The 27,378-nt window shown below is 34.6% G+C and overlaps 1 protein-coding gene and 1 pseudogene across 1 annotated transcript; both read left to right on the top strand.

Annotated features, from left to right (window-relative positions):
- Nucleotides 1–7,051: 7,051 nt before the first annotated feature.
- LOC116143709 lies at nt 7,052–25,228 on the top strand (annotated as a pseudogene).
- On the top strand, nt 24,667–26,692 carry LOC116143755 (S-adenosylmethionine decarboxylase proenzyme-like). The gene is made up of 3 exons (XM_031429203.1): nt 24,667–24,804; nt 24,953–25,120; nt 25,208–26,692. The coding sequence occupies exon 3, from the start codon at nt 25,393–25,395 to the stop codon at nt 26,542–26,544; it is 1,152 nt and encodes a 383-aa protein (XP_031285063.1). The 5' UTR covers nt 24,667–24,804; nt 24,953–25,120; nt 25,208–25,392; the 3' UTR covers nt 26,545–26,692.
- Nucleotides 26,693–27,378: the final 686 nt, after the last annotated feature.

The raw sequence follows: 27,378 nt of genomic DNA, 5'->3' as shown, positions 1-27,378 counted from the left end.
CTTCAAACCCGAAAAAAGCTAAGCCCGGGAGTTCCTTGGCTCCAAAAAGAGTTCTGGCTTATAGGCGAGGAGGGGCATCCTACTTCATTTCTAATAGAAATTGCCCACGTTCACGTGAAAAGCAGAAGATTTTGAAGACTTTCGCTAAAGACGAGCTATTCTTTATCCCTGGCTTGTGTAGCCTATGCGAAGCAAGCCCACACTGGATCAGAATCGAAAGGAAAAGCCAAGCACCTCGGCTACTTTACTGCGGATTCCCATCTTCCAAGTAAGCCAGGTTTGAATGCCTTTTTGTGCATTCCCGGTAAGGGACTAAGGAAAGGAATTATTCCCCTCTTCATCTCTATACCTCCCCACCGAAAACATGGTCACACCATGGGCACGAAGAGAAAGCAAACCCTCGGTCAATCAAAGTGCGTCTAAGCATGTTGTGAACAGAGTTTCGAGTCTCTAAGAGAGAGCAGCTCCCTTCCCTATTGTAATTAATCTAATGTTGCCCATGTTCAGTTCACAGCTTCTTCTTAAAGGGATCTATTTATGGAACTAAAAAAGCATTGACCTTTCACCCCGAGTGTGGGAGTGGGATCGATCCCATCTACCGTTCCTCCAAGAATGGTTATGCCGATTCTTGCAAAATCCATTATCTTCCCTACTGTACTTTCTTTTTTTCTCCTCTTGCTTCACTATCCCTTCTGTCTTTCTTCAAGAGTCAGATAAGAAAGGAAAGCCAGGCCAGGCCAATGGAAGTACTTACTTAGCCTACCGATTTAGAGATAATAGGGATTTGTTCACTCAAAGTTCTTTCTTCAAGAGTCAGATAGGTTCCTTGAGGCGGTGAAAGTAATAGAATGTCCACAGATTCGGCTTAGTGAAAATCCCACGTGCAAGTCGGTCTTAGTCTTAGGAAGAAAAAGCTATTCTTATACAAGATCCGGTCTTCTCTTTGATTCCGAAAATCGGATGTACACTAGAAACTAAAATAAGGCAATTCTCCTTTTGTTCAGTCTTTTCCATTCCTAGCCATTTCGTTACCAAGCCCTACCTTTCAACAAAGCAATCTTCCTTCTGCCTTCTTTTCTTTCAAGAAAGAAAGAAAGGAAGCAAGCGCTTAGTAGCACGGTTCTTAGAGAGTAACCAGTCTCCAGTCATTTGGAGTCAAGCCATTCTTTGCTTTGTAGGAAAGTCTCAATATCCTGTTTGTGCTTTCTTTTTTTTGCATTAACTATTTTTTTTATAAAAGGAGATTTCCCGCCTCTAGGAACTAAGGATCTTGAAAAAGGAATTCGATCTATAAGCACTTCTCACTACCTTTCTTTCGGGATTAACTAGTTCGGGAAGAAGTCTTAGCATGCTTAAGAGAGGGATTAGCTCTTACGTGGACCAAGCTAAGACAGGGACTGTCCAAGATCGAGGAAAGACTGTACCATGGTTTTTGCAAATCAAAATGGAGGGAATTGTTTCCTAAAGCCACCATCACTCAAAAAATCCTTTTCGTTTTGAGTTTATGTAGACCAAACATCAAGATTTTGAGAATCTAGTTAGTTATGCATGGTCCCAACTTACCCATAAAACCTTTCACCCAGATACCTCGATCATCCCTGATCAGTCCTCCCGTAGCCACAGAGACGAGGCCTTTGATGAAAGCGGGGCCATTGAGATTGAACTTATTAAAGGAAATCCCAAAGAGACGGTTTTTTATTAAAGTAGCATGAACTATAGTGTAGTTAGTCTTCATAGCGCACTAGCTAGTCAGTGAGAGTAAGAAAGTGTTCCATTAGTGTTTTCAGTGACCTTGCTTGGTCTTCCCTCACGTGATCTACCAGAAAGACTATTTTCATAACTGTATAGGTTAAGTGAGACATAGCCCAGAAACTTATAGACTTAGGCACCTATTGGTAGGCGCAAAAGAGCCCTCGTAAGGACTAAAACCTCATTACGCCAAAAATTGTAGAGGTGCGACAGCGCTTTGGTCGTGAGTGGAAACTTACTTTCTGTCTGGGGCTGTGAACCATTGGCTGTTGTATACTCCTCTTGCAGCTGCTACTGCTCTTTTCTTCTTACTACTGCGTCCTTCTGACTTACAAGTCCCGAAGTCTGTCATATCTATATCTCTCTTTGAACTCTCTAACCTTCTCTTTCTTTAGGAGTTCAAACCAGAAAGGAAAAAGAGGGTGTTTGCGCGGAATCGATAAAAGATAGATCCCCGATAATGCCGCATGCTAACACCGGTAAAGCCGCAATTCCGGTAGAAAGAGACAAAGCGATTGTTGATCTCTTTTGATGTCTAGCATTCGCGCTTGGGCCATCCTTCTTTACACGTATGAGATGGGATTCTTTCTTTCAGAACCTTCCTTTCCATTCCCTTAACTCCTTTCCCTTTCGTAGGCTAAGGTTCCCGCCTTCCATCATACAAGGGAAGTTCTCCTATCCTTAAGGAGCTTTCGCTAGAATGAGGAGCATACTCAGTCGCTTCCTTCTTTCTTCGCCCCAAAGGTCTGCTTTCTATTCTATATAGACTTTTTCGAAATGCTTTACTCATGTCAAATAGCTGTTAGCCTTACTTCATCCGCTGCAATAAGACTTGGAAAAAGAACTTCCCCGAGCTCACTGCGTTGGATTACTTTCTAAAACAGGGGAATAGTGAATGGAATCTTTTTCTTTAAAGCACCGTGCCCTTGGTGTGAGGAAGCTTGGCACACACCGACCAAGAAAGGACTACAGCTAGACGTAGGCCTTAAAACACTCTCTCAAAAACAGTTCCTTCTTTCTTTCCTACCTTCAACTCTAAACCCTAAAAGTGGTTACCCAACCCCACATCCCTTAAAAGTGTTCTCCTCGTTGTTTCTGGAGTGACCTGTGCTTAATACACAGGTTTTCATAACAAGGTTTGCTTCAATCTAAGATTTTTCATTAAATAAAGGTCCTTACTTCAGTGGTGTCGAAGTTGTTGGGTACATCATGGAAGTCACTCCTAAGTCTGATCCATCCACTTCTGCTACTACTAGTGTAATTTATTCTAAGGCCCTTAAAGTTTATTCACTCTCTGGTAATCCCTTACAAGTCTAAAGACTATTCGGTCACCGAAAAGTAGTTGCACTTTCTCGCTTTCTATCCTGTTAACTGCAAAAGAGATGTTTGATCTAGTTAAGGTGAGATATTGAAGAGCACCTACTGTACTTATGTAAATTGAAGGTTGCTGAAGGACTATCTTAAAAATGTCACTTTGTACCCAGTGCCATTGGAGTGTTAAAACTATGAGCTTCCAGCATCTTTGTCTTAGCCAAGAGATCAACTGCATACTTTGTCTGGCTAAGATGAATTCCACTGCTATTTCTATATGTTTCAAGCCCCAGAAAATAACGAAGTGATCCCAAGTCAGAGAATTTGGCATTGAGATGCTAAACCAGATTTTGAATTAGGGTGCTATCAGGACCAGTGAGAAGAATATCATCAACATAAATCAGCACATAAAGTACCTTATCATCCTTCTTGTGAATAAACAAACTGGAGTCTGACTTGGAATTAATAAAACTCCAATCAAGTAAGGCTGTCTTCAGCTTATCGTACCATGCTGACGGAGCTAAGGCCATATAAAGCTTTGTTTAGCTTGCAAACATGACTAGGATATGTAGAGTCAACAAATCCTTCAGGCTGAATCATATATACTGATTCGTGCAACTCACCATTGAGAAAAGCATTATTCACATAAATTTGACTTACTTCCCAGTTGTATGTAACAGCCAAAGTCAGAATGACCCTAATAGTGGCAGTCTTAACTACATGACTGAAAGTTTCAAAGTAATCAAGTCCTTTGTTGAAACCCTTTTACTACAAGCCTAGCCTTGTACTTCTGCAAAGTTCCATCATCATTCTATTTCAATCGAAATACCTATTTGTTTTCCCCTACATTCATGTCAGCAGTGTGAGGCACTAATGTCCATGTATCATTCTTAATTAGAGCACTATACTCTGCTTGCATTGCCTGTAACCAATCTGGATGAGTTAAGGCTTTAGAAACACTAGCAGATTCTTTAGGATTCTGAAGACTAGAAAGATAAACTTGACTGTGAGTAGGATAACAGGCAGTTTTTTATCTGGTGAGCATTGGATGACAATTTATAGTTGGCTGTGGTTGTGAAGGTGGTGCAGGAATAGGTAATATGATTGAAAGTGGTATAGTGGTATAACTGGATGTAGTAGGGACAGATTTTAGTAAATTAGAAGAGGAAGAGAGATCAGGTGATGATTTTGATGCAACTTGTTATCCTGAGCCAGTAGAATAAAGAGAATTAGAGGATATAGGTGAAGTAATTGATTGAGCTTCCAAAGAAGAATTTCTTATTACAGAACCAGAATGCCAGACTGATTGTAAGTAGATGCCAGGTGAAGTAGCAGTATCAGTAGAGGAAGAATCACTTGAATGCTTGGTTCCAAAATCAGCATTTGTAGAAAAGGAAAAGAGGACTCATCCAATTTAACACTAGCTGAAATGTAGAGTTTCCCATCTGCACTTAAACATTTATAGCCTTTATGTTTATGAAAAAGACTATATCCCAGAAACACACATTCCAACGTCACACGATAAAAGAAGTCCACTTGGCACCATTCGATCTCGCACGTAAAAATTCCACCATCTGAGTGATGAAGAGTTCCTTTGACACAGGGGCATGATACTAAGGCCGGGGACGATTTGTCGCTTATCTGTGGAGTTTGTAGACCCTTGCGCACCCCAAAACTACAAGCCTTGAAGCCTCTACTTATTTAGATTTTTGGGATATTTGAAGAAGCCCCTTTCTACAAACCTTTCTATAATATAAGAGAAGCTCGAAGAGCTTTCTTAGCATGTTTGAGCGCATCTTTCCCCTTTCTATTTTCTATTAGTAAGGTTGTCAAAAGGCGAAACTTGAGTTCCTTTATGACTAAACTAATATAATAGGGGTAGGGGGGCGCTAACGAGCAAGAAAAGGCCCCTTACTTATAGATAGAGATAGGCTAACGCGCCTTTACTAAATTCTTATTCAAGGCCCTTTTAAAGTGAAAGTGAAAGTCAAGTTTCTCACTTGTTGCTTTAGAAAGATTGCAGGGGCGCTAACGCGACCTTCCTTCAGCTGGCTCCGCCTATTCATCTCTTTTTTCAAATGGATATTTAGGGATCTCTTTAGTTCATAGATCTTGAAACCAGATCAATATCCATTTCTCAATATATCTATCTATCTATCGATAGAAAGATATAGATCTCTATCTGGATCTATCTCCATATCTAAAGAAGAACCAACACTTAAAGGCATAACCAACGAAAGGGAAGGTTCTCACCCTATCCTCGACATTGTTCTCTGACGATGTCCCCTAGGCGAAAGGGGCCACGATTCTCTTTCTTTCTTCAATCATTCCGATCAAGACAAATGGGTTGCTTCGTTTCCTCCTCTTATCTACGCAATTCTCTGTCTTTGTTCGTGATCATGTTAGGGGAAAGGTAGTTGTAGAGTAGCGAAGCAACTCGAGCAAAGGGAGAGGAAGCTCCCACCTGGAGAACGTTTAGGCGCTGGTCGGTTCCTTCAAGCTCGCTCAAGCCAGTTTCAGTCGGTTTTTTATTATATAATAGTAGCATCAAATCTTTCATCTTGAATTGTCTGTTAGAGAATCATCTTTTAACATGTGATTTATCTTTCTCGATAACCAGCTTTTCATAGCGTAGTTTCGTACCTTTACTATACTATGGAATGTTCTTTTCTTCCTTATAAGATAGAAGCAATCAGTTTATGACCTCTAGCTCATCTTAGATGCTAAACGGTATTAGGAAAAAGACGATGTTAGGAAGAATACATTGTTTTCACGAATCAGCTATATCTGTTATCAACAACTAGTCGTAGGGCATGAATGGCATAAGACTAGCTAAGGAGGGCCCGTGGGACTTCTCAAATATGATCGTATTAGCTCTTACTGCTCTCGTAGCCAGTGTTAGAGTAGAAATTATGATCCTTTCTGATGTGATTGAATCACTAACCAAAAGAACTGGTATCATATTTGAAAACCAAAGAAGGATCTTCCTCAATAGGAATGAAACTGAAAGCTTGCCTGAGCTGCTGGTAAGCAAGCGCTTCATACAACCCTTACCTTGTTTCAGTTGGTGTTCAGTGTACTGGTCACATTCAATAGCTATTGAATAAAGGATTGGTTTCTTTTTCGCATTTTTAGCTAAATGAAGAAAATAGACAACCCTTTAGAGATAGGGGGGAAACTGGACTAGTTCTACTTAAGCCATTCCGTATCCGGCGGATTTAGCCGATGATTCAAAGGCGGATCACTCATCCGCAGATGCCTAGATTCCTAGACTAAAGACTTTCCACTCAATTCATTCTTTTTTTGAACGAGTCAAGCTCGACTCTTCATCCCACAATGAGGCCTTTTCGGAATGCCATGAATCAGACCTGCTTTTTACTTTGTTTTGATACCAGCGAATGCTCTTCAAAAGATCAACGAAGCATTGCGAAGGGCATGATCGTCTTTGTCTTTGCTTTAGTACTGCACAAAGCTTTATCCTTGTCAAAAGGCATCACTACCTTATTTGCATGTGTTGTATCTGTGGGGGACAACAAGGTTAGCTGCTGGAGATGGTGGCCAGAGTGCAATACGCTTCCGTTGGGCTGGGATAAGGGTTGTCTTCCAGCTCAAGTCACCACCGGGGGGGAGGAAGTGCGCTGTTTGCAGTTTGCAATCTGTTCGTGTACGTGTAAGCCTTAAGCATAGTTCCTTCCTTGTCTGTAAGCACTCTAAGGAGAGTGAGGTACTCTCAAATGGGAGGACCTTTAGGTCTTGCTTTTAAGTTTAGGCTTTCAGTTATGAGTAGAACTAGGTATAAGCCAATTTGTTTTTTTCTATTCTTTTCATAATAAAAAAAAAATTGTTTCAATTTGTAATTTCAAGACCAACCCGATTGGGTTTGAGTAACGTGGGATTAGGCTAGGATCGACCCATATCAAACTGAACTGTAAACTTGATTTGACAGGCATACAAAACTCAAAGTGGGAATAAAATGGTTAGTGGAGCAACAATGGCAGCGGTGATAGCAAGACCCTCGTCAATAGCGATGCTTAGCAGACAAAAACCAGAAGCCAGAAGCAGATGGGTCTAGAGTCCTTTGGCCTTTTCATCATCACCAGCTTCTTCAACAAGAAAGCTGGTGCTCTACTCAAAACCCGGATGCTGTTCGTGTGAGACCATCTCCAACCCAAAGCCATTTTGGTGTAAGTGTGCAAAAGTGCTCAAACCCAACATAAAAAATTACACCCAATTGGTGTAAGTGAACAGCATCACGCCAAATTTGGCGTAAGACTATTCATCCACACCAATTATCGTAGATGAAAATATCCGATTTCAAAATTTTCTTGTTCAACATAGACAAATCAAGGATACAGAGGCTCACCATACTTTTCAAAATACATTAATTGATCATTTGTGAAAAGAATATACTAATTTGGAAAATTAAATTACTATCGATATGGAATTTTACTTTTATGTTGTTGTTGTCTTTTTTTTTTTTTTTTTTTTTTTTGACATTTTCTATTAGATTGTAATGTTTTTTTTTCATATTAAATATAATGTTTATTTGATTAAATAAATGTTTAATTTGATTAAATTAGTATAATTTTCAAAGTAATTATTATTTAATAAAAATATCATTTCTAATAGTTAATTAATATATACAAAAATAATTGGTGAAATAGATTAATTGTTGATTATTAATAGAAAAAAATATTCTTTTTTGTGTAATATTTGCAGGAAATGCAATAGTATAATATACCAAAAATCACACCAATTTGGTGTAAAACTTGCACCAATTTAGTGTTTGTGGTTGGAGATGGTGTGATGGCCTCAAAGAAAAACTTCAAGTTGCTTTTTCACTCTCTGGCCCTGATTCTGTCCATGACGTTGATCTACAGGTACCCCACCTCTCTTCCTCCATATGAATTTGTGATACGTGTGTATGTTTGCATTGAACATTTGTGGTTGGGTTTTGTCAGGTGAGGGATATAACCACTAATCCTGAGTGGGAAAAGGCTTACCAGTATGAGATACCTGTGTTGGCCAAAGTACTTTCTGATGGCACGGAGGTTAGTGGTTTCCATTTCTGATTCAGTTATTTCTCGTGAAATTTGTTTTAAACTTTACTTTGAGTTGCCTGTTGACTTTTGAAAATGTTTCAAGATTCGGTTATTTGCACTTTGAAAAGCTTGGTAATGCAAGACTTAGTAATATGCACTGATAAAGTGATTATGCAGTACTAATGTAGGAAAAGAATGAAGTTAAGAAAGCTCTACTGCTGTTATTACCTTATCGAAATATACCAGAAAAGTGAAATTTATATAATAGTAAGATTCTTCATGATGGCTAAAGATTAGAAAAGTATCTGCTAGGAATACTCATTGTTAGCTGAAACACAGCTAGGAAAGTGAGTTGTTGAGGTTGTTTCATAAGGGCTCAGTCATAACTAGGTGGAGATGACTTGACGTTCCATGCCAACTTGATCAGTCGTGTTTCAGCATCTTTTTCTTCTATTTTTTTTTATAACAGCAGCCTCTTTTCCAGCTTCTCTTTTACACTTCATCTGTTGGAGAGATATAGGAGGAAACAAAAGAATATGGAGTACTGCTTGAGAATAAAATGATGAGAGAGACGGAATGATGAAGGATGTATACCAATTCAAACTAGTTGAACTCAATCATATCCATAAATGGGTGGAAGAAGGATAAAAAGAATAAATCTTGTTAAAGGGAGAAGACATTTATTCCGCCTAAAATTTGTAATAATGAATAATTTTGTACAACTATAGCATATAAAGGTGCAATGGTCAAATTAAAAAATAATGGTTTCTAATGATACTCTTGTTTCCCTATCTCAATCTCCTTTCTTCCTATCAAGCATGGCCTTAGGGTTTCTATTAATGCTTTGAGACTTGTGTTATAGATATTCATATTCAATTTGAGTTTGAGGACCTTATAATTAAGGAGTCCTCAGATATAAAGGAGCACTCTACTTAAGCAGAATTTGCAATTGACTGTTGGATTTTGTTTAAACTGAACTTATTTGGCATACTGAAAGCAAAAGAAAAGAAATTAGTTGTTCAGAGGTCGATGAAGCTCTAGAATTTGCTTCTTGTACGGGTGACTGAAGAAAATTTGGACTTAGTGACACATTCTAATAATGCATTTCGAGGTTGATACTGGTTTATATTCTAGATTTAGGTGATTTCATGATTAAGTTGCAATGGGTCCATCGTTGATTTAATGTACATATTTTCATGCTCTTTTCCCTATCCGAAGCAACTGTTCCCCTTCATAGAGAGATCCAATTTTCAAAATCCACCAAAAAGGACATCATGGACCGAAATCCTAACAGATAAGTGTTTTTGGGAGGTCCAGCCGAAGGAAAGAAGAAGGCTACTTCTAACTAAGGGTAATAAATAAACTTGAAACAAGATAAATGTAATTGAAACAACTTCTGGCATCACCAAAGGAATCAAAATAACATTCATAGGCTAGCCATTTTTCTAGCTGGGTTGAACCATCACAAAGATGAAGAATCAGTTAAACATATGGCTGTGGATAAGTTTCTATTTTACCATCGCATTCAGAGTTTTAGGCTCTGATTCACTATGATTTTGACTGTCATGGTGACTTTTCTTACAGATTTGGTTCACATGTGGAATGATATTCTGGACAGAGGCATTTGAGATGAGAATCAATTGGAACAATGCATGAATTATACTTTGATTAGATGATGGAAGAGAAATCACCTCTGGATACTGGGTTTTGGGAAATCAGTCTAATGGAGGATCATGCTAATTGATATCTTTCATATTCCAGTCAACTTTGCAAAATTCACTAGTCTTAAGAAGACAGATATTGAACTATCTGGTATAAAGGAACTAGGCCATATAAGACTCGAGATGCCCCAAAAAATTATGAATGGGTGCTAATAGCTGACCTTAACTGGTTTACTATTAAGGCCCAACGAAGTTCAGTTAATACCCCAATCCGAGGTGTGGCCTATGTTGTGATTTGTGAGCTAATATAGTCAATAGTGGTTGAAGATGCCTCTTCTACATATTGCATCATGTATATGACCCTATATATTACTGATAAGAGGTTCTATTTATCCTGTTATTCTTCTCAAGTATGATTACAGTTTCATGATCCCTACTGAGAAGCCAGCTGTTTAAATTAGTTATCTAGCATGATAAAAGTTTTGTTTTTCATATAGAAAAAGCAGTAACAGTCTAAATGTATTGTTCCTTTCTGAATAGGATTGATAGTAAGTCAATGTTCATGTCATCCTCTTTTCCATTTTTCCTGCATTTGCATGCCTCATTGGGCATTAAGCTTCTACATTTATCAGTAGGTCTTGCGATTCTTATCAACCTAAAATTTATTTTAATGGATGAAACCGTGTGATTGTTAAGCACAAGCTACTTAGTCCAATAATAATGAGAACATAAATGTGATCACCCGAAATGCCATAAAGGCTTTGTTGAGTGTAAAACTAGAGGCACAAATTTAGTTTTTAATATGCATTCATAAGGTCAAGGTTTTTTAGGTGATGTTGCACAAGGTTCTGAAAACCGAACCGGACCGTCAAGTCGGACCTGTTCGACCGGCAGCATTTCCAGTCCGGAATACTTCAAAAACCGTTAATTGCATTTAAACTGGATTGGACACTGGAATAGTGCCGAATTGCAGTCCAATCACGTCCAATCGCAGTTGAATTCCACCGGATTCCGGCACCGATCGAGGGAGAAATCACCGCCATTAGACTTGACAGCATCTCCACTACAAAACCTTGCCATTTTCAGTGGTCGTTGTCCAGCCATCGTCACTCGCCGTCCACCTGAACTTCACGCGACCGTCAAACTTCTTTTGTTGATTCTGGCGATTTTCGACATCGATGGAACTCCCTAGCACCACCATCAGAATCGCCGACACCTATTTATCAAAAGCCCCAAGATTCCAGCTTCGATTGGCCGTCGATTGTCGTTGCCGCCACCACTCACTAGAATCTTCGCGTGATAGGGGTATTTTAGATAGATTTCAAACCTTAAGGGAGTATTATAGGGGTGTTTTTGATGAATTTCAAACCTTTAGGGACTAAAAATAATTTTATAAATTATGGTCCAACCGACCGATCCAACCGGTCAAACCGAAAACCGGACCCTTGAATGGGTCATTGTCAGGTCCGGTTTTCAAAACATTGATGTTGCAAACAACCATTTTTTTCCCCTTAAATTTTAAAATCTCATTGAAAATCTTTCTTTCAGGAAACTCTACCGAGATTTTCTCCTCGGATTGTTGTGGAGCTCATTCAAAACAAGATAGCAGCTGTATTGAGACAATGACTGTCCTAAGTGCATCTTAAAATCAAATCAACAATCTTCTCTGATTATTCGTGGACATTATTCTATCATGAAAAATAACATAAAATAAGAGTTAAATAACTTGATATGTTCTTTTTTCCCTTAAAACTGTTGGAGTTGTCGACTACTTCAGCATTAATGGGTAACGCAGACGCATTCAGGTATATAAACATACTTTTCTCTTGTTATGGGTGTGATAGCAAATCATAGGGCAATTCATTCATTGTAAACGAGAAAGGTCAAGCATATTGCAATAATATTGACTCAGCTGGACGTAGCTAACATTGAGTGAACCAGGGTAAATCACACATGTTATTTTCTTTATTTACTGTTTGATTTGTTTTACTGTTATATTTTGTTCCTGTCGTTGCCTCTATTTCCAAATTAATGCAGTGGAAGAGCCAAAAAAACTGTAACTAGTGGTAGTGAGGCAAGATTATATTGGCCATCTGTTATTATTGCTATATATAAAATAATAAACAACCATTATCAATAAGAGTAATGCTACAGTTATCAAAGGTGTGCACCGAATTTGTGTACCAAATGACATAACAAAATCCTGACCGTTAATTCATTATAAGTTAATATTAATCAATGGTCAAGATTTTGCTACGTTATTCTGTATACGAATTCGATGTATAACTTTGGGTAACTTTATCATTTTCCTATCAATAATAGTGTGGAAAAAAAAGAAAATTCCAGAGACAGTATTCAAATCAAAATATCAGCCAGCTTATAATTATCATTAATTGGTAATGACATTTTGTACAATTGGTCTAATTAAGTAATTAGGAATTCTGATTAATTTATCACATGCAAATTCATAATACACGTGTAGACATCAATAGATCGGCAAAGTAATTGAAATAAGTCGGTGATCGGTGAAGGAATTTGTAGTTTTCAAGTACTTTCAAGATCGAAAATTATGAAAATATGTGTTAGGAAATAAAGCTTTTACAACCTTGAGGGTTGACTTGATAATTAAAGAGGTTTGTTTATTTTCTTAAGTGTTTGGATTTAAACTTTGAAATTATTTATCATAATAATATTATGGTTTATTACTAATTACCAGAAAAAAAAAAAAATGAAGCGTTTACAATTTGCTAAATAGATGTTTTCGGCTTTCGTAATGCAAAGAATCTGATCGATTATCATCTTTTTCATGCGTCATTTCATCTCTGCTTTAGTTTCTTTTTTCAGTTCCTGGTTCAGTTTCGAGCCCTTTCCATTTTAGTTTTCCTTCTTTTCTTCATCTGCTTTTATCTGGTAATCTCATAAATCAATTGCATGGATGCATGCATATACTGATAGATGCGTGATCAAATTAACTTCCTGCCCTATTTCTGATCAATATCAATATCGGGATATTGCTTCGTATAAGTTCTTATGAAATGATTTCTCGGGCTTTTTCGTTTGCATTTGGCCGTCTGATCTTATTAACTTAATAATTCGCTCAATTGATGGAACCCTTCTGCTGTTTAAAGTTCCTTTAATTAAAAATGAATGTTACTCATGTTATTTGGCTAAGGTTCAAGTCATGGAAGAAGAGTTCGTAAGGTGGAAAAAAGATCACGAAGTGAAACAAAATTGTGAGAGTCTGAAGGAGGCGTGGCCAGAAAGACTCATAACGGATAATATATTGGACATACTCGACGGGCAGGAAAAACCCTTAAACCTGAAGGTGACGAGATAGAGGATAGCCCTCAGTCGTGACAATAAAAAGACGCATATTATTAAATTATTTTAGCTTTTTTTTGCTTGCAAATGAAATATGCTATTCAATACGAAGGACATGACCTATCTTTTTTATAAATTATCTTTTAATTGCGTACCCGAAACCAGAAAATGTAACCATCCACCTATCGAATTATATGTTTCCTATGAAACTCTATCTGTATGTTTGTGTCAACTTTGGAACTGTTATGTCTCACCACAATTTTTTTCTTCCTTTTTTTATTGAAATATCTCATACAGCCATCTGTTACTCTTTCAGGAAGCTCAATAATTAGGGCTAACTCCCATTCCTTTTCCTTTCCTTTAGTTTATTTTGTTTGACATGTTTAATTTTATGACAAAAACAGATCACTTTTTTTTTTCTTTTTATTTGATTAATTTTATATATATAATCAACCTAAGAGATGTTACTTGAGAACGCTACTTATAAATACAGTTTGCCTTAACTATTAATTATAGCTTTTTGCTTAATGATAAGCGTTGGACCCATACAAGTGATATTATGTGGTTGATATACTTAGATGGAGTATCAAAGATGAGATCGTAGCCTATCTATATTATCTCTAATTCGTCTTAATCATTTGGACTATCCAGGATAGATACGATATTATTTGAATATTTAGTAGCTATATATTACCAAATAATTGTTTTAGTGACATTATATAATTAATAGATGATACCATAATTATGACCCCCTTTCATGGTATAAATTATTGTAATTTAATATAAGATATGATTGAATTATTTGAAAAATCAAAATATTTACAAACTTAATTGACAAATTATAATTCACACACCCGAACTTACAACATTTATAAATCACTATACTTTTGCTTTTCCAATTATTCTATATCTTTTAGATAATTATATATTTATTTAAAATAATAATAGGTAATTAATAACTTATTTTAAAACTTTATTTAAAATCATACCAATTATTTTGTTGGGATGATAAAAGTAATTTTGGAGGCCCCACTCTAAAAGTAACCAATAATGGGCTTCTACAAAATAGGTCAATTTGTGTTTAATGATAGAATGGGCCTTCTCCAAGAGACATTGTAATTGTTTGTTTTGTGAGTTATTTTTTTATATATAAAAAAAACTAAAAAAAAAATATCAGTAATCATTTCACCCACCATTGCAAAATTAGTTAAGGTAAAGTTTGAGAAGGTTTTAATTATAATTAAATTAAATTATGCAACATTTTTTTATGGGTTAGACTATTTTAAGTTAAATATTTGCGGGGTTTAAAAATTAATTAATTGGCTTAAAAAAAATCATATATCATCAAGAACACGTCTATTTAATTAACACAGCTCAAAGATTATAAATTTGCCTTAGAACTTGTTGGGTTTGGGTTATTAATTAGTGGAAAGAGTTTATTTAAATTATAAAACCGTTTGATTTTTTTTAAGTTATTTGATTATATTGAAATAAATGCTTATAATATTTTAAATAAACTCTTTTATAGGATTTTTGAGCTTATTTTATTAAGTTGATATATTCTTACATGTTAAAGGATTTTTTAGTAAATTTATATTAAAAATATTTTTTACATTTTCTTAATTAAACAATTAATATTTTTTTCATAAATTATAATTTAATAAACTCTTCTTCATAAGTTTTACTTAAATAAATCATTCCAAACGATTCCTTAAATACATTATACTATAATAGAATAATGACTTTTCTTAGACACCCATTGAATTAAGTGCTTTTTTTTTTTGGTAGAAGCACTTTGAACAAAAATTGTTGAACTCATTATTTGGCATATCATATCCAAAGAACTATTCTGCAAAACATTCCAAAGAACTATTCTGCAAAACATTAAAAAAGTACTTTTGCTGTTTCATATTTTCTTTCCCAAAGCAGTACGGTAAAGCATAAAGAAAGCATTCTCAGATCTAAATTGAAGCTCTTGTCAAATCAAATATGCCTTATATAATAATCAATTTTCTTGTACAAATTTTGTTTTAATTACCCACAAAAATTATTTAATTATATTTTTCTATATCTTTTTCACTATACGAGGTTGGATTTGATTCACTTTAGTACCTACAGAACAAATTCAGGACACAAGTTTTCATATTTATCATATTGGTCCAATAAAATAAAGGCAATAATACTATGTTCAAATTTAATGGAATTTTTAAAATATCTTTAAAACCATTTGCTAGACACAATCTTAAAAGACATTATAAATTAACATAACAGAATTCACAATCTGCATTAAATATGCAAGTTATATTAAATATCAACCATTCAAGGTGCATTCATCCAACTACTGGAGCATCTCAAAAGACTTTTTACATGACTTAATTTTTTTATTATAAAGAGTTTATCTATAGAAATAAGAGTCCAACAAACTCATTATTCTTTAAATATAAACTAATGAGTGAGTTTAACTCTTCACATCTAAAAGCATCTCTAATGGTATTCTTTATTTTAAATAGCATATTTCACATAAATAAAGAGCATTTTCTTTAATTTCTAAATATAAAAAACAAAATTTATATTCAAATTAGACTTAATAAATGAAAGAGACTTAATTGGAGAGAGAATTAATAATAAAATGCATAGAAATTTGTAATTTATTAAATAAAATAAGGATAGAGAGTGAAATTTGACTCTTTAGATATAGAGAGTCAAACTCAATTTTTAATTTATATTTAAAGAATAAATAGTTTATTACACTCTTGTTTTTACGGATAAAATCTTTATAATAAAGAGTTTAGAGCATCCCTAATGGTGCTCTTCATTAATTTTTAAATATAAAAAACACAATTTTTATTTAAATCCAATAGACTCTTTAAATTGAATGAAGATGTTCTTTATTTTAAAAGGAGAGACTTAATGGGAGAGATAATTAATAAATAAAATGCATAGGAACTTGTAGTTTATTAATTAAAATTAGGATAAATAGTGAAATTTGACTCTCTAAATGTGGAGAGTCAAACTCACTCTTTAATTTATATTTTAAAGATAAAGAGTATGTTGGACTCTTGTTTTTATGGATAAACTCTTTAAAATAAAGAGTTTGGGTCATATAATGAGTCATTTGGAGATGCTCTAGTCATATAAAGAGTCATTTGGAGATGCTCTAGTCATATAAAGAGTAATTTAGAGATGTTCTAAAAAGTCAAATTTCACTATCTATCCTAATTTTAATTAATAAATTATAAGTTTTTATATATTTTATTTATTAATTATCTCTCCTATTAAGTCTCTTTCTTGAAAGAACTTTTTTCCTCCCCACAACGGTCTTTAAAATAAAGAGCAGCATTAAATTTGAATAAAAATTTTGTTCTTTATATTTAGAAATTAATAAAGTGCTCTTTATTTATATAAAATATTTTTTTTTTAAATAAAAAGCATCATTAGAGATGCTCTTATAAATTGTCATATTTTGTGTAAAAAAAGTGGTGTTCCGGAAAATATTAAAAGTATAATTCAAATTTATGGGTCATATTAATTTTAGAGATTATTTTTGGATAATAAATAAAAAATTGTGTTAAAATAGGGTATGCGTAAAAGATATTCAAGTGTTTTGATCTACAAAATTGGCCCAATTGTGTTAAGAAGGATGGATAATTGTATTGTGCTTTGATTGAAGAAAAAAAACAAGATAATTTTTATAATGCCATTGAAGTTGCGATCTTACTTTAATAATGTAGCCACTTGATGAATATAAATATGAGTTTTAATTTGTTTATATTCACCATATAATGGGCTCAATATCTCTGGCCCATTAAGTCCATGTGTATTTCCCATTAACGGCAAGTTGGGTTTGACTTCTAAGGACCCAATAGAAAATCTAGCCCTAAAAGCACCAAAGAAGAATAGAAGCCTATTGTCATGGGCCTAAAAAAGCCCAATCTTCGAGTTGGGGTTTTAGTCCAATTCTAACCAAGCAAAGAGGAGAAATGTATATCCGACACCATATGCACACCATCCAATAAAAATAAGTATTATTACACTAATAATCTTCTTTCGTAAACTTTTTCTCGCAATCCTGACGTTTTAGCTCGCAATTACTTAGTTTACAATGAGTCTCATATGAGTTTTATATAGATCCTACTAATTAATTGTAAGTTGACCAATTGCGAATTGTTAAGTCAGAATTTTGAAAAAAAATTTATAAAAAAGAGTTGTTGATGTAGTGTTATTAAATAAAAATATAAAACAGTAAGTAGAAAGCATAAGGTGATTGTAAAAATGGTGCACAAAGAAAAACTTTCCATTTTCATAAACTTGGTAGTGGGTGTGGGTTCATGTAAAGCTGCAGGAAAAGCTCCATGGGCGATGGGCCATGGTCGCAACTCCGAACCAGCATGAGCATCAGAACAACTTGTATTTCTAACTCAACACAATGATTGAAATATTTGTGCGATAATAATTTCTTCGACTTCACATTTATCAATGACGTGACATTTGTCAGCCTTTTACATGAACTGCGGGGAGGGTACGCCGTACGCGAAATAAATTAGCCTATGGGTTGCAGCTGGATGCATGGAAATTAATATAAATATATATTGAGATAGTTGTGTTAGCCTATGACACCTCTTCATTAAATAAATTACAACTGGTATCCATAAGTGCATGAACATAAATTTAATATATTCACGCTTCCATCTTAAATGAATTGGGTGGTCAGTGGTCACTATCATTCTTTTTTATTAGCATTATTTTTTTAACAGTGGCATTTGGGTAATTTTGTTCCTCTTTTAAAACCTTAAAATTGACAATAGATAAATATTTGAATGATAATTCCTATTAGAAAAAAAAAAAAAAAAAAATTAACTCAAAAACTCTTAAAAATATATTTAAAAACCTTTATGGAGTACACAATCATCTAAGGTGATTCTATTATTCAATTTTTAAACCTTCAACTTTTCTTTGCTTTCTAATTTTTTTTATTCAACATTTGTTTAAAAAAAAAAATCTTCAGTGAGTTATTATTTAATTAACCAACAAAATATCCTGATAAGTAAGGATTCGATAACGATATTAATATTTAAGTTTAATGTTCAACAATGCAATTAATATAAATTAATTTGAGACTGTTCTTACTGGTAGGATAAATGCTTTCTCCAAAAGTCGTTATAATTTCCAAAACGAAACATTAATCATCTAAGGGGGTATTTGTCTAAGTTATAAGCTGATCAAACTAGCTATAAGCCTCTAAATTAAGCTGACCTGTTTGTTTATAATTTTTTTTTTAGATTATAAACCAAAAAACAAATAAGTTGTTTTTTTGGGGGGGGGGGGGGGGGAAGGGGGGGTACTGTTTTTTTTTTTTTCTTATAAGCACTCTGTTTATAAGCTAGTTTAACCAAGTATATCACCACATTATCCTTGTTTAATTTTAAAATTTCATAGTATTCACTTGTTTAATGTAGCATCCCCTTTAGTCATTTTATAATAAAATATACTTATAAACCATATTTTATCAAACACGTCAATTACTTATAAATACTTTCACCAAACACGTAATTGCTTAAAATTTCAAATGTTTATAAGAACTTGCATAAGCTTAGCCAAACACCCCTTAAGCACTTGCATTAATCACATTTAAGTATACAGATTATATAAAATTCTTGTAATATTTCTTTGTATCATATATTAAATTGGTGCAAGTAAATTCAGATCTTTTAATTTTATGTTTTTAATTAATTAATAACACTCCATGATCATACTTTTCTCCCCTTCTTTTTGGCTTTAATTAAATTATAAAATCTAGATATATTTTTTAATTAATCTATAAAAACTCTTTTCACCAACTTATCCACAATGAGCGGTGGATTAGCCATAGCTCCAAAAGATATAGGGAGAAACGAAAACCAATTAATTTCTAAAGTATATTCTTAAACTATCCTCTACTAATTCTTATAATATATTCTATTATTTTCAATATATAGTCAGGGAGAATAACATGTTCCCACTCAAGATTTGGCGAAGCGACACTTTTCCACCCATCAAGTTTCAAAATGACACTTTCCCATCCACTGTTATAGTCCGTTAAGAAAATCTGTTCTAAAGAAGGGTAGGATGGTCAGTTTATATTAAAGCCTACCCATTCTACTTACTGCATCCTAACGCCAGACCCAAACATCTCTCTGAATCTTTGAAATTCCATTTGTTTCTACTCAAATCCTCACAATATTGATTTCTCGTTTTCAATTCGTCTCTAGTGTCGTTGTTTTGGAGATTGAGTGAGCGAGATTGTCTCTAAGGCATCGTTTTTGGATTTCTCAATTGCTATTGAAGGCCAAATCGATTGGAATTTAGGGTTTATGTTACGAATTCGTAGACTTGGGGGTTTGAGGTTTTGGAATTGGGAGGAGTGGGAGGAAGTGAGATTCTTTTGGTTTTAATTCTTCTTCTGGACCCAAATCGTAATGAATCATTCATTTGGATACTTTGCTCTAAGTTCTTGAATTCCATTTTGACCATAAATGTCTCCTGCAACTAACTATGTAGATGTTTGCATCGAAAGAAAATCTGATAGCTTCGAGGAAGACAACAACGTCTGTAGGGGTCATGGGGCATACCCTGTTGAGCCTTCTGTTTGTGTTCTTGATCTCTTTGTCCTTCCAATGTTGAGTATTATATCTTAATGTTTGCAGCTCCTCATCTTCGTTTCTTTAAGATTGTAACTGCAGCCTGTACAAGAAAGCATGTCTTGTTCATGTATGCAAATTTTACACTTCCTAGTTAGCTAGATTAAACGACCAAAAGTATATAAAAATCAAACTTGTAATTAGCAAGATACTATTAAATACCTCAAATAAAAAGCAATATAAGGAGAACATATTCTTTTAAGTCTTTCAACCAATATGTTTCCAAGCTCTACAATTCAATTTGAGAAGGCGAGAACCTGATACATTGCGCAGCAACGAAGCCTTTGGATTGAAGTAGCAAGACCATTGTTAACAAGACGAGCATTAGTATGAGCAAACGTGATAACCTTGTGTTCCTTATAGTGGAGCTACGTCTCCTCTATAATAACTAGCCTGCATAAAGCTAAGCCATTGATTTTTTTGATTGAGAAGGGATTATTATGTCGTTTATATATGAGGGTTTTGAATTTTTTGTGTAATGTGCATACGTTAGCCCAAGAAACTGGGGCTATCGAATGTGTTTTTTGCTTCCAATTCTGTAGGAGTGACAGGGAGATGTTTGGGTCTGGCGTTAGGAACATAAGATGTACTATGTAGTAAGTATAATGGGTAGGCTTTAATATAAATTGACCATCCTACCCTTTTTCATAACAGGTTTTCCTAACGGAATATAACAATGGGTGGGAAAGTGTCATTTTGAAACTTGATAGGTGGGAAAGTGTTATTTGCCAAACCTTGGGTGGGAAAATGTGGTGCTCCCTTTATATTCATAAAAAATAATTTAGTGGGTGCTGAGTATGTGCCCAGCCCAAGCCCAAGTGGATGCCATAAAGCCTACAAATCATGCCAAACCAAAAAAATACATTAAATATTTGGCAAACTCAACACAATTATTGGTACAAAATTAAACGTCATTGGATGGATTATTTCTTGATCAATGAGCATAATATAAAAAATGAAAAAATAAATAAAAAAATACCCATTTTGACTCTTCAATAAGACAAAATTAAATTATAAATAATCAAACAACATGTTATGGAAATATAATAATTAGATAAATCCAAAACCCTAAATTAGTGACAAAAATAAATTAATATTATTATTGAAGGGGAACAAAACAAGTATTAATGCTTAATTTAATTCTCTTTTTGTTTCCTTTTATAGCACAAGGAGAGTGGCTTAGTTACCTTTATATAATATAAAGTTTGTGGATCTTTTGAGAATATGTTGAATTTTATAATGAAGATCGTCTTGAGATCAAATCTTGATAATAAAATAACGTATTATTAGCTTTCATGAGCAAGGACAAAGCAAAGACGAGAGTGAGAATAGTAAATAATTTTTATCGTGTCCAGTTCATCTTGTCACGATGTTCGTATTATAAATGAAAGTTTATTTATTTATTGTAGACGATAAAATCTACAGTTAAATCGAACAATATTGATTATGTGAGGAATGGGTCATTGACAATCGAGCAAACCTATAGGGACAAAAAAAATGAACGCAAAGACAATACTTTGACGCTCAAGTTAACACGGTTAAAGGGAATATTTAGTAAAGGCTGAGAAAGAGAAATGGTTTTATCGAAAGTGTTTGGCTATGGCAAGACTATTGTAAAGTGGCCTGAGCAAGGCTTACGGTGGCTACTATAAGTAAAGTTAGTTAAAACTAAGTTTTACGACGAGGAAATAGTGACGATTCTTACTGCTTGGGTGTCTGTCCATCCATAACAAGGGGATCGACAGACAACCCACAGCAGTAAATAGGAAAATCGTAATGTTTATTTATGTAGAAGTAGAAACTCTAGTTTATGTAATATTATGAATCTTAGATGAATTAGTAAGTAAGTAGGGCTTTGAGTCCTATTTTGCAATGAATACGAGCTAATAGGTTGGAGCCCAATTTAACTTAACTTATAGAAATGTCTAACTCGTTGAGTGGCCCAAAACATAAGTTGATCCAATTCGTAGACTGACCTTGATTGTAGAGTAATTTAACTCATAAAATAGCTTAGCTTGTGGAGATGGTTGACCGTGGTATGGAATAGCTCGTAGAATGAGCTGACTCATAGAATGAACTTTCTTTCTCACTGAACGGTCAATCGACAATAAGGATTTAAGTGTGAGCCCAACAGGGATTGTGCCTCGACCATGGATAGTTTATTTCATTATTGGGATCCAATATGATTTTTTACCCATTCATTTATTATTTTAAATGTGAATCTCTTCACTATATGGTTAATGATAACAATATATCTTTTTTAATTAAAAATGATGAAAATTTGTCTTTTATTGTCGGCTACAACCTTCAAATGATAGTTGGTGAAGAACAAGAATTGAATAATGACAAAAGAAATCATATTAGTGATATACATTTGATATATTTATTTTTCGTTTTTTTCTTTCATTACATTATTGAAAAGCTCCTATGATATTCAATTTTTTGTTTTTTTGTTATCAAACTTAAAATTTGAAATTAATTAACTAATTTTGAGATTTAATATTAAATTTTTTATTATGTCAACCTACAATTATTTGAAAGATAGGGGTAGGGGCTTGTGTTACTCGTGTTCACATTTTAAAAATAAATATTAGGGTGCATTAATTACATGCTTTATATTTCTCATTAAAATTAAATTACTTTCCATTGACATTTATGGCAAATCTCTTGGAATTATTAATTAATTAGATTTTACTAAGCAATAATGACGTGGAGGATTAAATATGTCCAACTGAAACTAATCCTATTTTATTAGAATGATAAATAAAAAAACCCATTTGATATAAAATTTAAATTGTTAGAATAATAAAGAAAAAAAATCGGTTTGATATCAAATTTAAATACAATTTTTTGTTTTTGAAAATAAGGGTAAAATTAGACCTGGCAAACGGGCGGGTCGGGTGGGAATGGTCCGGGTAGCAACAGGTACGGGTTCGCGGGTAAAATTTTCTAATAGGTCGATATATATATGACCCGTACCAGCCCGTGCGGGTATGGGTCACCCGTGGAAAATGGAATTTTCTGTATTTTCCCTTGTTTTTCTGTATTCAAATTGCTGCTACCGTAAGAGAAGAGAGTTGACTGAGATGAGTGCTGTTGACTTGCTGCTGCATGAGAGAAGAGACTTGCTGTTGCCGTGAGAGAAGAGAATTAACTGTTGTGTTGCTGCTGCTACCGTGAGAGAAGGGAGAGAGTGAGGGAGTGGAGCTACTGTGAGAGTGAGAAAGTGAGGGAGTGGAGCTGTTGTGAGAGTGAGAGAGTGAGGGAGTGGAGCTGTTGTGAGAGGAGTGAAGCTGCTTTTTTTTGTCTTTTTTCAGTGATAAGTTTTCACTTAGATTAGGGTTTTGGTTTTGTTTTCTTTAGTTTTTACTTTTTAGAATATTTTATTTTATTTTTTAAATTTCAAATTGCGGGTCCGCGGGTATTACCCGGTCCACCCGTAAATATCACGGACGGGTCGGGTATTGGTCAAATTTCCACGGGTCGACTTATGTGTTACCTATACCCACCCATTGGATACAAGTACCGGTTTACTCGCGGGTACAGGTGGGTGATTGCCAGGTCTAGGTAAAATAGATCTTATTAAAATTTGAGTTTTTTTTAAATACCATTTTTTAATACAATCCTAAAATTAGTATAGAATTAAAAAACGATTAAAAGTTGTGTTCAAAGTTTACTAGAATTTTTTAATGTGAAAACAATTTGTAAATATAATATCAACCACGTTTTCAAATAACAAAAATATTGTAATAAATTGAAAAATTGAAAAATATTTTAGCTTTTGAAATTTATTTTTAAATCATAAATCAAACCCAACCTAATTTTTTTATCAATCAAAGAATTTTCTGAATTATCTACAAAAATATTTTTCATAGATGCAAATTTTGTAATAAATTTTAATGAAAACCATTTATTTCCACTCCATAATTATACATATTTAGTTTTACTTGTCATTTAGTTATTATATGTGATAATTAATTTCATTTGCTTTATTCATTTAATTACAATAATTACTTTTTTCCTTTTATGTTAGCTTATTTATTTAAAAAATTTCATAAGGCAAAGATTTAAGACACTTTTTAACTAGTGAGGCATGAAGTTTTTATGTTACCGTTATCATTTGGTTACGTGGCAAAATATCATTGATTTAAGAGGTTGTGTATCGTTAAGCCTGATAACATGTCACATATAATAACAACGGATTCATAAAAATTTATGCACTTTCTGGTCACTTTAACAGACAATTTCCCAAATAGATTCTCTCACGCGCTACTAGGAATTTGCACACACTTTTCACATTAAAAATCTTTAAAAAAAAAAAAATCAATAAAACAATAAGAACCAATATTTTATGCACAAGCCAATTAAATAATACTTTCTTGAATATCCACTAAAATAATAATTAAATATTACTCCTTATAACGAAGATACCTACAGAATTTTTTTTTTATGAGAATGACGATAAATCAAGATAAAAATGTATAAAAAAACATTAAAGACAAATGTTGACACTAAAGATTGAATTTTTTGTTATTTTGTAAATAAAAATGCAAGAATATATTAAAAGATGAGCTTGTATTATCTATAAAACATTATTTCAATATTTAAAAAATTAATTTATCATGCCTGTGGCTCTAAGAGAGAGTGACGATCACGCGCGGAAAAAAGAGAGAGACAAAAATAGCTCACTCCCAGTGGTGAGTATTCCCACATTTGGCCACAAAACGAGGGTAGTCACACCATCAAAGCACTAAAAAACCGCCACGTGTACTCTCAATACCAGCCTCAATTCCTACCCAAAATAAATTTCCCTAACGCCACTCCTCTTTTCACTACCACCACTCTCCACCCTTCTTGTTCTCCTCCTATAAATTCCCCCTTCCCCCTCTTTCTACTCTCACACAACCCATATTCTCGCACCGCTCAGTACCCGTCTCCTCGTTTCTCTCCCTCGCCCTCTCGCCTTTTCCTCCATTGTTTCCAGATTCTTCGTCTTCAAGAGAGAAAAAGATTCTGTTTTTTAATAGTATTTATAGAAGAATTGTAAGTATATATTTTCTTAAGCTTTTTGATGATCTGAAGAATACCCATTAGTTTTTTCGAGGTTTCTCGTACTGGATTCTTGTTGGTTTCTTGATTTGTTTCTGTGTTTTTTTTAATTATTTTTTTTAAATCTCTGGTTCTGTATTAGGGTTTAAGCAGAAGCGTGAATGTTGTAATGGAGACCAAAGGTGGGAAGAAGAAGTCCAGTAGTAGTAGTAACAGTTCTCTCCAATACGAAGCTCCCCTGGGTTACAGCATTGAAGACGTTCGTCCTAACGGTGGCATCGAAAAGTTCCGCTCCGCTGCTTACTCCAACGTAAAAATCGAAACTTTCTCAATCTTCTTTCTTTCTTTCTTTTATTTTTCTGTCCCTTATGTTAATTTTTCTTTGTTTAATTTGCAGTGCTTGAGGAAGCCATCCTGATATTCTCCTATCTAAACCATGGCTTTTTCCGTAGAGTAGGTTTTTCTCATTCTCTGTGTTCTCAACTTCCTTCTTCTTCAGTTGTTCTTCTCAGTTTCGAATTTTGATTAAAAAAAAAAATCATTTAAAAGAATAAATTGTTCCAAGAAAAGAAATTCTCAGCCATGGCGATTGATTCCTCTCCCCTCTCTCCTCCTTCACCAATCGGATTCGAAGGTTTTGAAAAACGTTTAGAGATAACATTCTCTCCTGCTTCCATTTTCACCGACCCTTCTGGGCTTGGTCTCAGAGCTCTGACTCGTTCCCAACTCGACTCAATTCTCGACCTCGCTCAATGCACCATTGTTTCTCATCTCTCCAACTCTGAGTTCGACTCTTACGTTCTGTCCGAGTCGAGCCTCTTCGTTTACCCGCTAAAGATTATACTAAAAACTTGTGGCACGACCAAACTGCTTAACTCGATCCCCCAGATTCTCAAACTCACTGAGTCACTCTCACTTAGTGTTTTTTCCGTTAAGTACTCGCGTGGCAGCTTAATTTTCCCTAATTACCAACCTGCCCCTCATCGTAGCTTCTCTGAAGAAGTCTCCACCTTGAACGAGTACTTCAGTTACTTAAACGACGTTAAGGCGTATGTAATAATCGGAGATCCCAACTCTAATAATCGTAACTGGCACATTTACTCGGCTTCGAAGGAAAAGTCGTTGGATGACGTGGTGACTATCGAGATGTGCATGACTGGCTTGGACAAGAAGAAAGCGGCCGTGTTTTTCAAAAACTCGGCTGGTGCTGGAGGTGCCTGTGAAATGACGAAACTGTCCGGGATTAATGAGATTATTCCGAGTCACGTGATCTGCGACTTCGAGTTTGACCCCTGTGGGTACTCTATGAACGGAATTGACGGTGCAGCTTGTTCCACAGTGCACGTGACCCCAGAGGATGGGTTCAGCTACGCGAGCTATGAGGCCATGGGGTTTGACCCATGGTTCGTCAGATTCGAGCCGCTGGTCAAGAAGGTCCTCTCTTGTTTCCATCCACGTGATTTCTCCGTAGCCGTCACGTGTAACAGTGGCACCCAGTGGTGGGCCATGGAGTGTGCTGACGTGGAGGGGTACACACGTGAGACCGTGGTGAAGCAAGGCCTGCCAGGTGGCCGGTGCGTGGTGTACAAGAACTACTCGGCTGCTAAGTTGAACGATGGGTGCGCAGTGCGCACTCCTGCTAAAGTGACCGAACGGTGCTGGAAGGAGGCGGCCGCTGCGGCGGAGGAAGTCTGTGGTGGCGTGGCAGTTTGTCCTTGTGTTACTCCAACTTGAATGAAGGTGTCAGCTTCTCAGTCTGTTCTCACAGCCGGTCTTGTTGCTGTTACTGAGAATTTTATTTTTACAATAAAAGAATTAAATAAAATGAAACTGGGTTTGGTTCATATTAATTTCATGTAATGTGGAGTCTGTCTTTGTTGTATGGATTAAAGAAATATTAAAGTCATTTGGTGATTGATTTAAAGAAATATTATCTCTATGTTTTGTCTTTTAATTAGAGGATAAATATGTTAATTATTTTTATATTGAAATGGATGTGACTGAATCAAATCTTCAAACTTAATATATATAAAAAAAGAAATGTACAAATAAATACGGAAGTTAAAAATTAGTAAACAGTGTGAAGAATGCAGAACAGAAAAGATTCGAACATTTTTATTAAGTGTCACGGGTGGGTGACGAAGGCATCTAGAAGGCTTCAGAAATCTGTGCCATGATCAATGAGTTTGAGATTGGGAATTATTATGATGAAAGATAGAGAGAGCATGAAAAAGAAACAATGAGGAGGCAATCTATTTGATATGACAGTAGAGCACCTTTTACCTCACAAAGAAACAATTTGGTAGGGACCCAAACATGACCTTCAAATAGTTTATGTTATGTTCATATTCTTAGCCTTCACCTTTCTTTCATTATTGTGATATAAAGATATGCCAATTAACTTTGCTTTTCTTTCTTTCTCAGCGTTTTGATCTCAATCACTTAAAAGTTTTATCAAATAACAAAAATTCCTCTGAGATTTCAAAGATAACAAAAAACCCCTTTATTGTTAGTGAACTGTTAGTTGACGGTAATAATTTATAACATGATAGTTTAATGAATATTTTT

Source organism: Pistacia vera, unplaced genomic scaffold (assembly GCF_008641045.1).
Source record: "Pistacia vera cultivar Batoury unplaced genomic scaffold, PisVer_v2 Contig432, whole genome shotgun sequence".
Taxonomy (NCBI): Eukaryota; Viridiplantae; Streptophyta; class Magnoliopsida; order Sapindales; family Anacardiaceae; genus Pistacia; species Pistacia vera.
Note: the sequence above shows the minus strand (reverse complement) of the source record. Positions and strands in the feature narration are given on the sequence as shown.

Coding starts and splice junctions, on each gene's coding strand:
- LOC116143755 (XM_031429203.1), top strand. CDS start 25,393: ATGGCGATTGATTCCTCTCCCCTCTCTCCTCCTTCACCAATCGGATTC.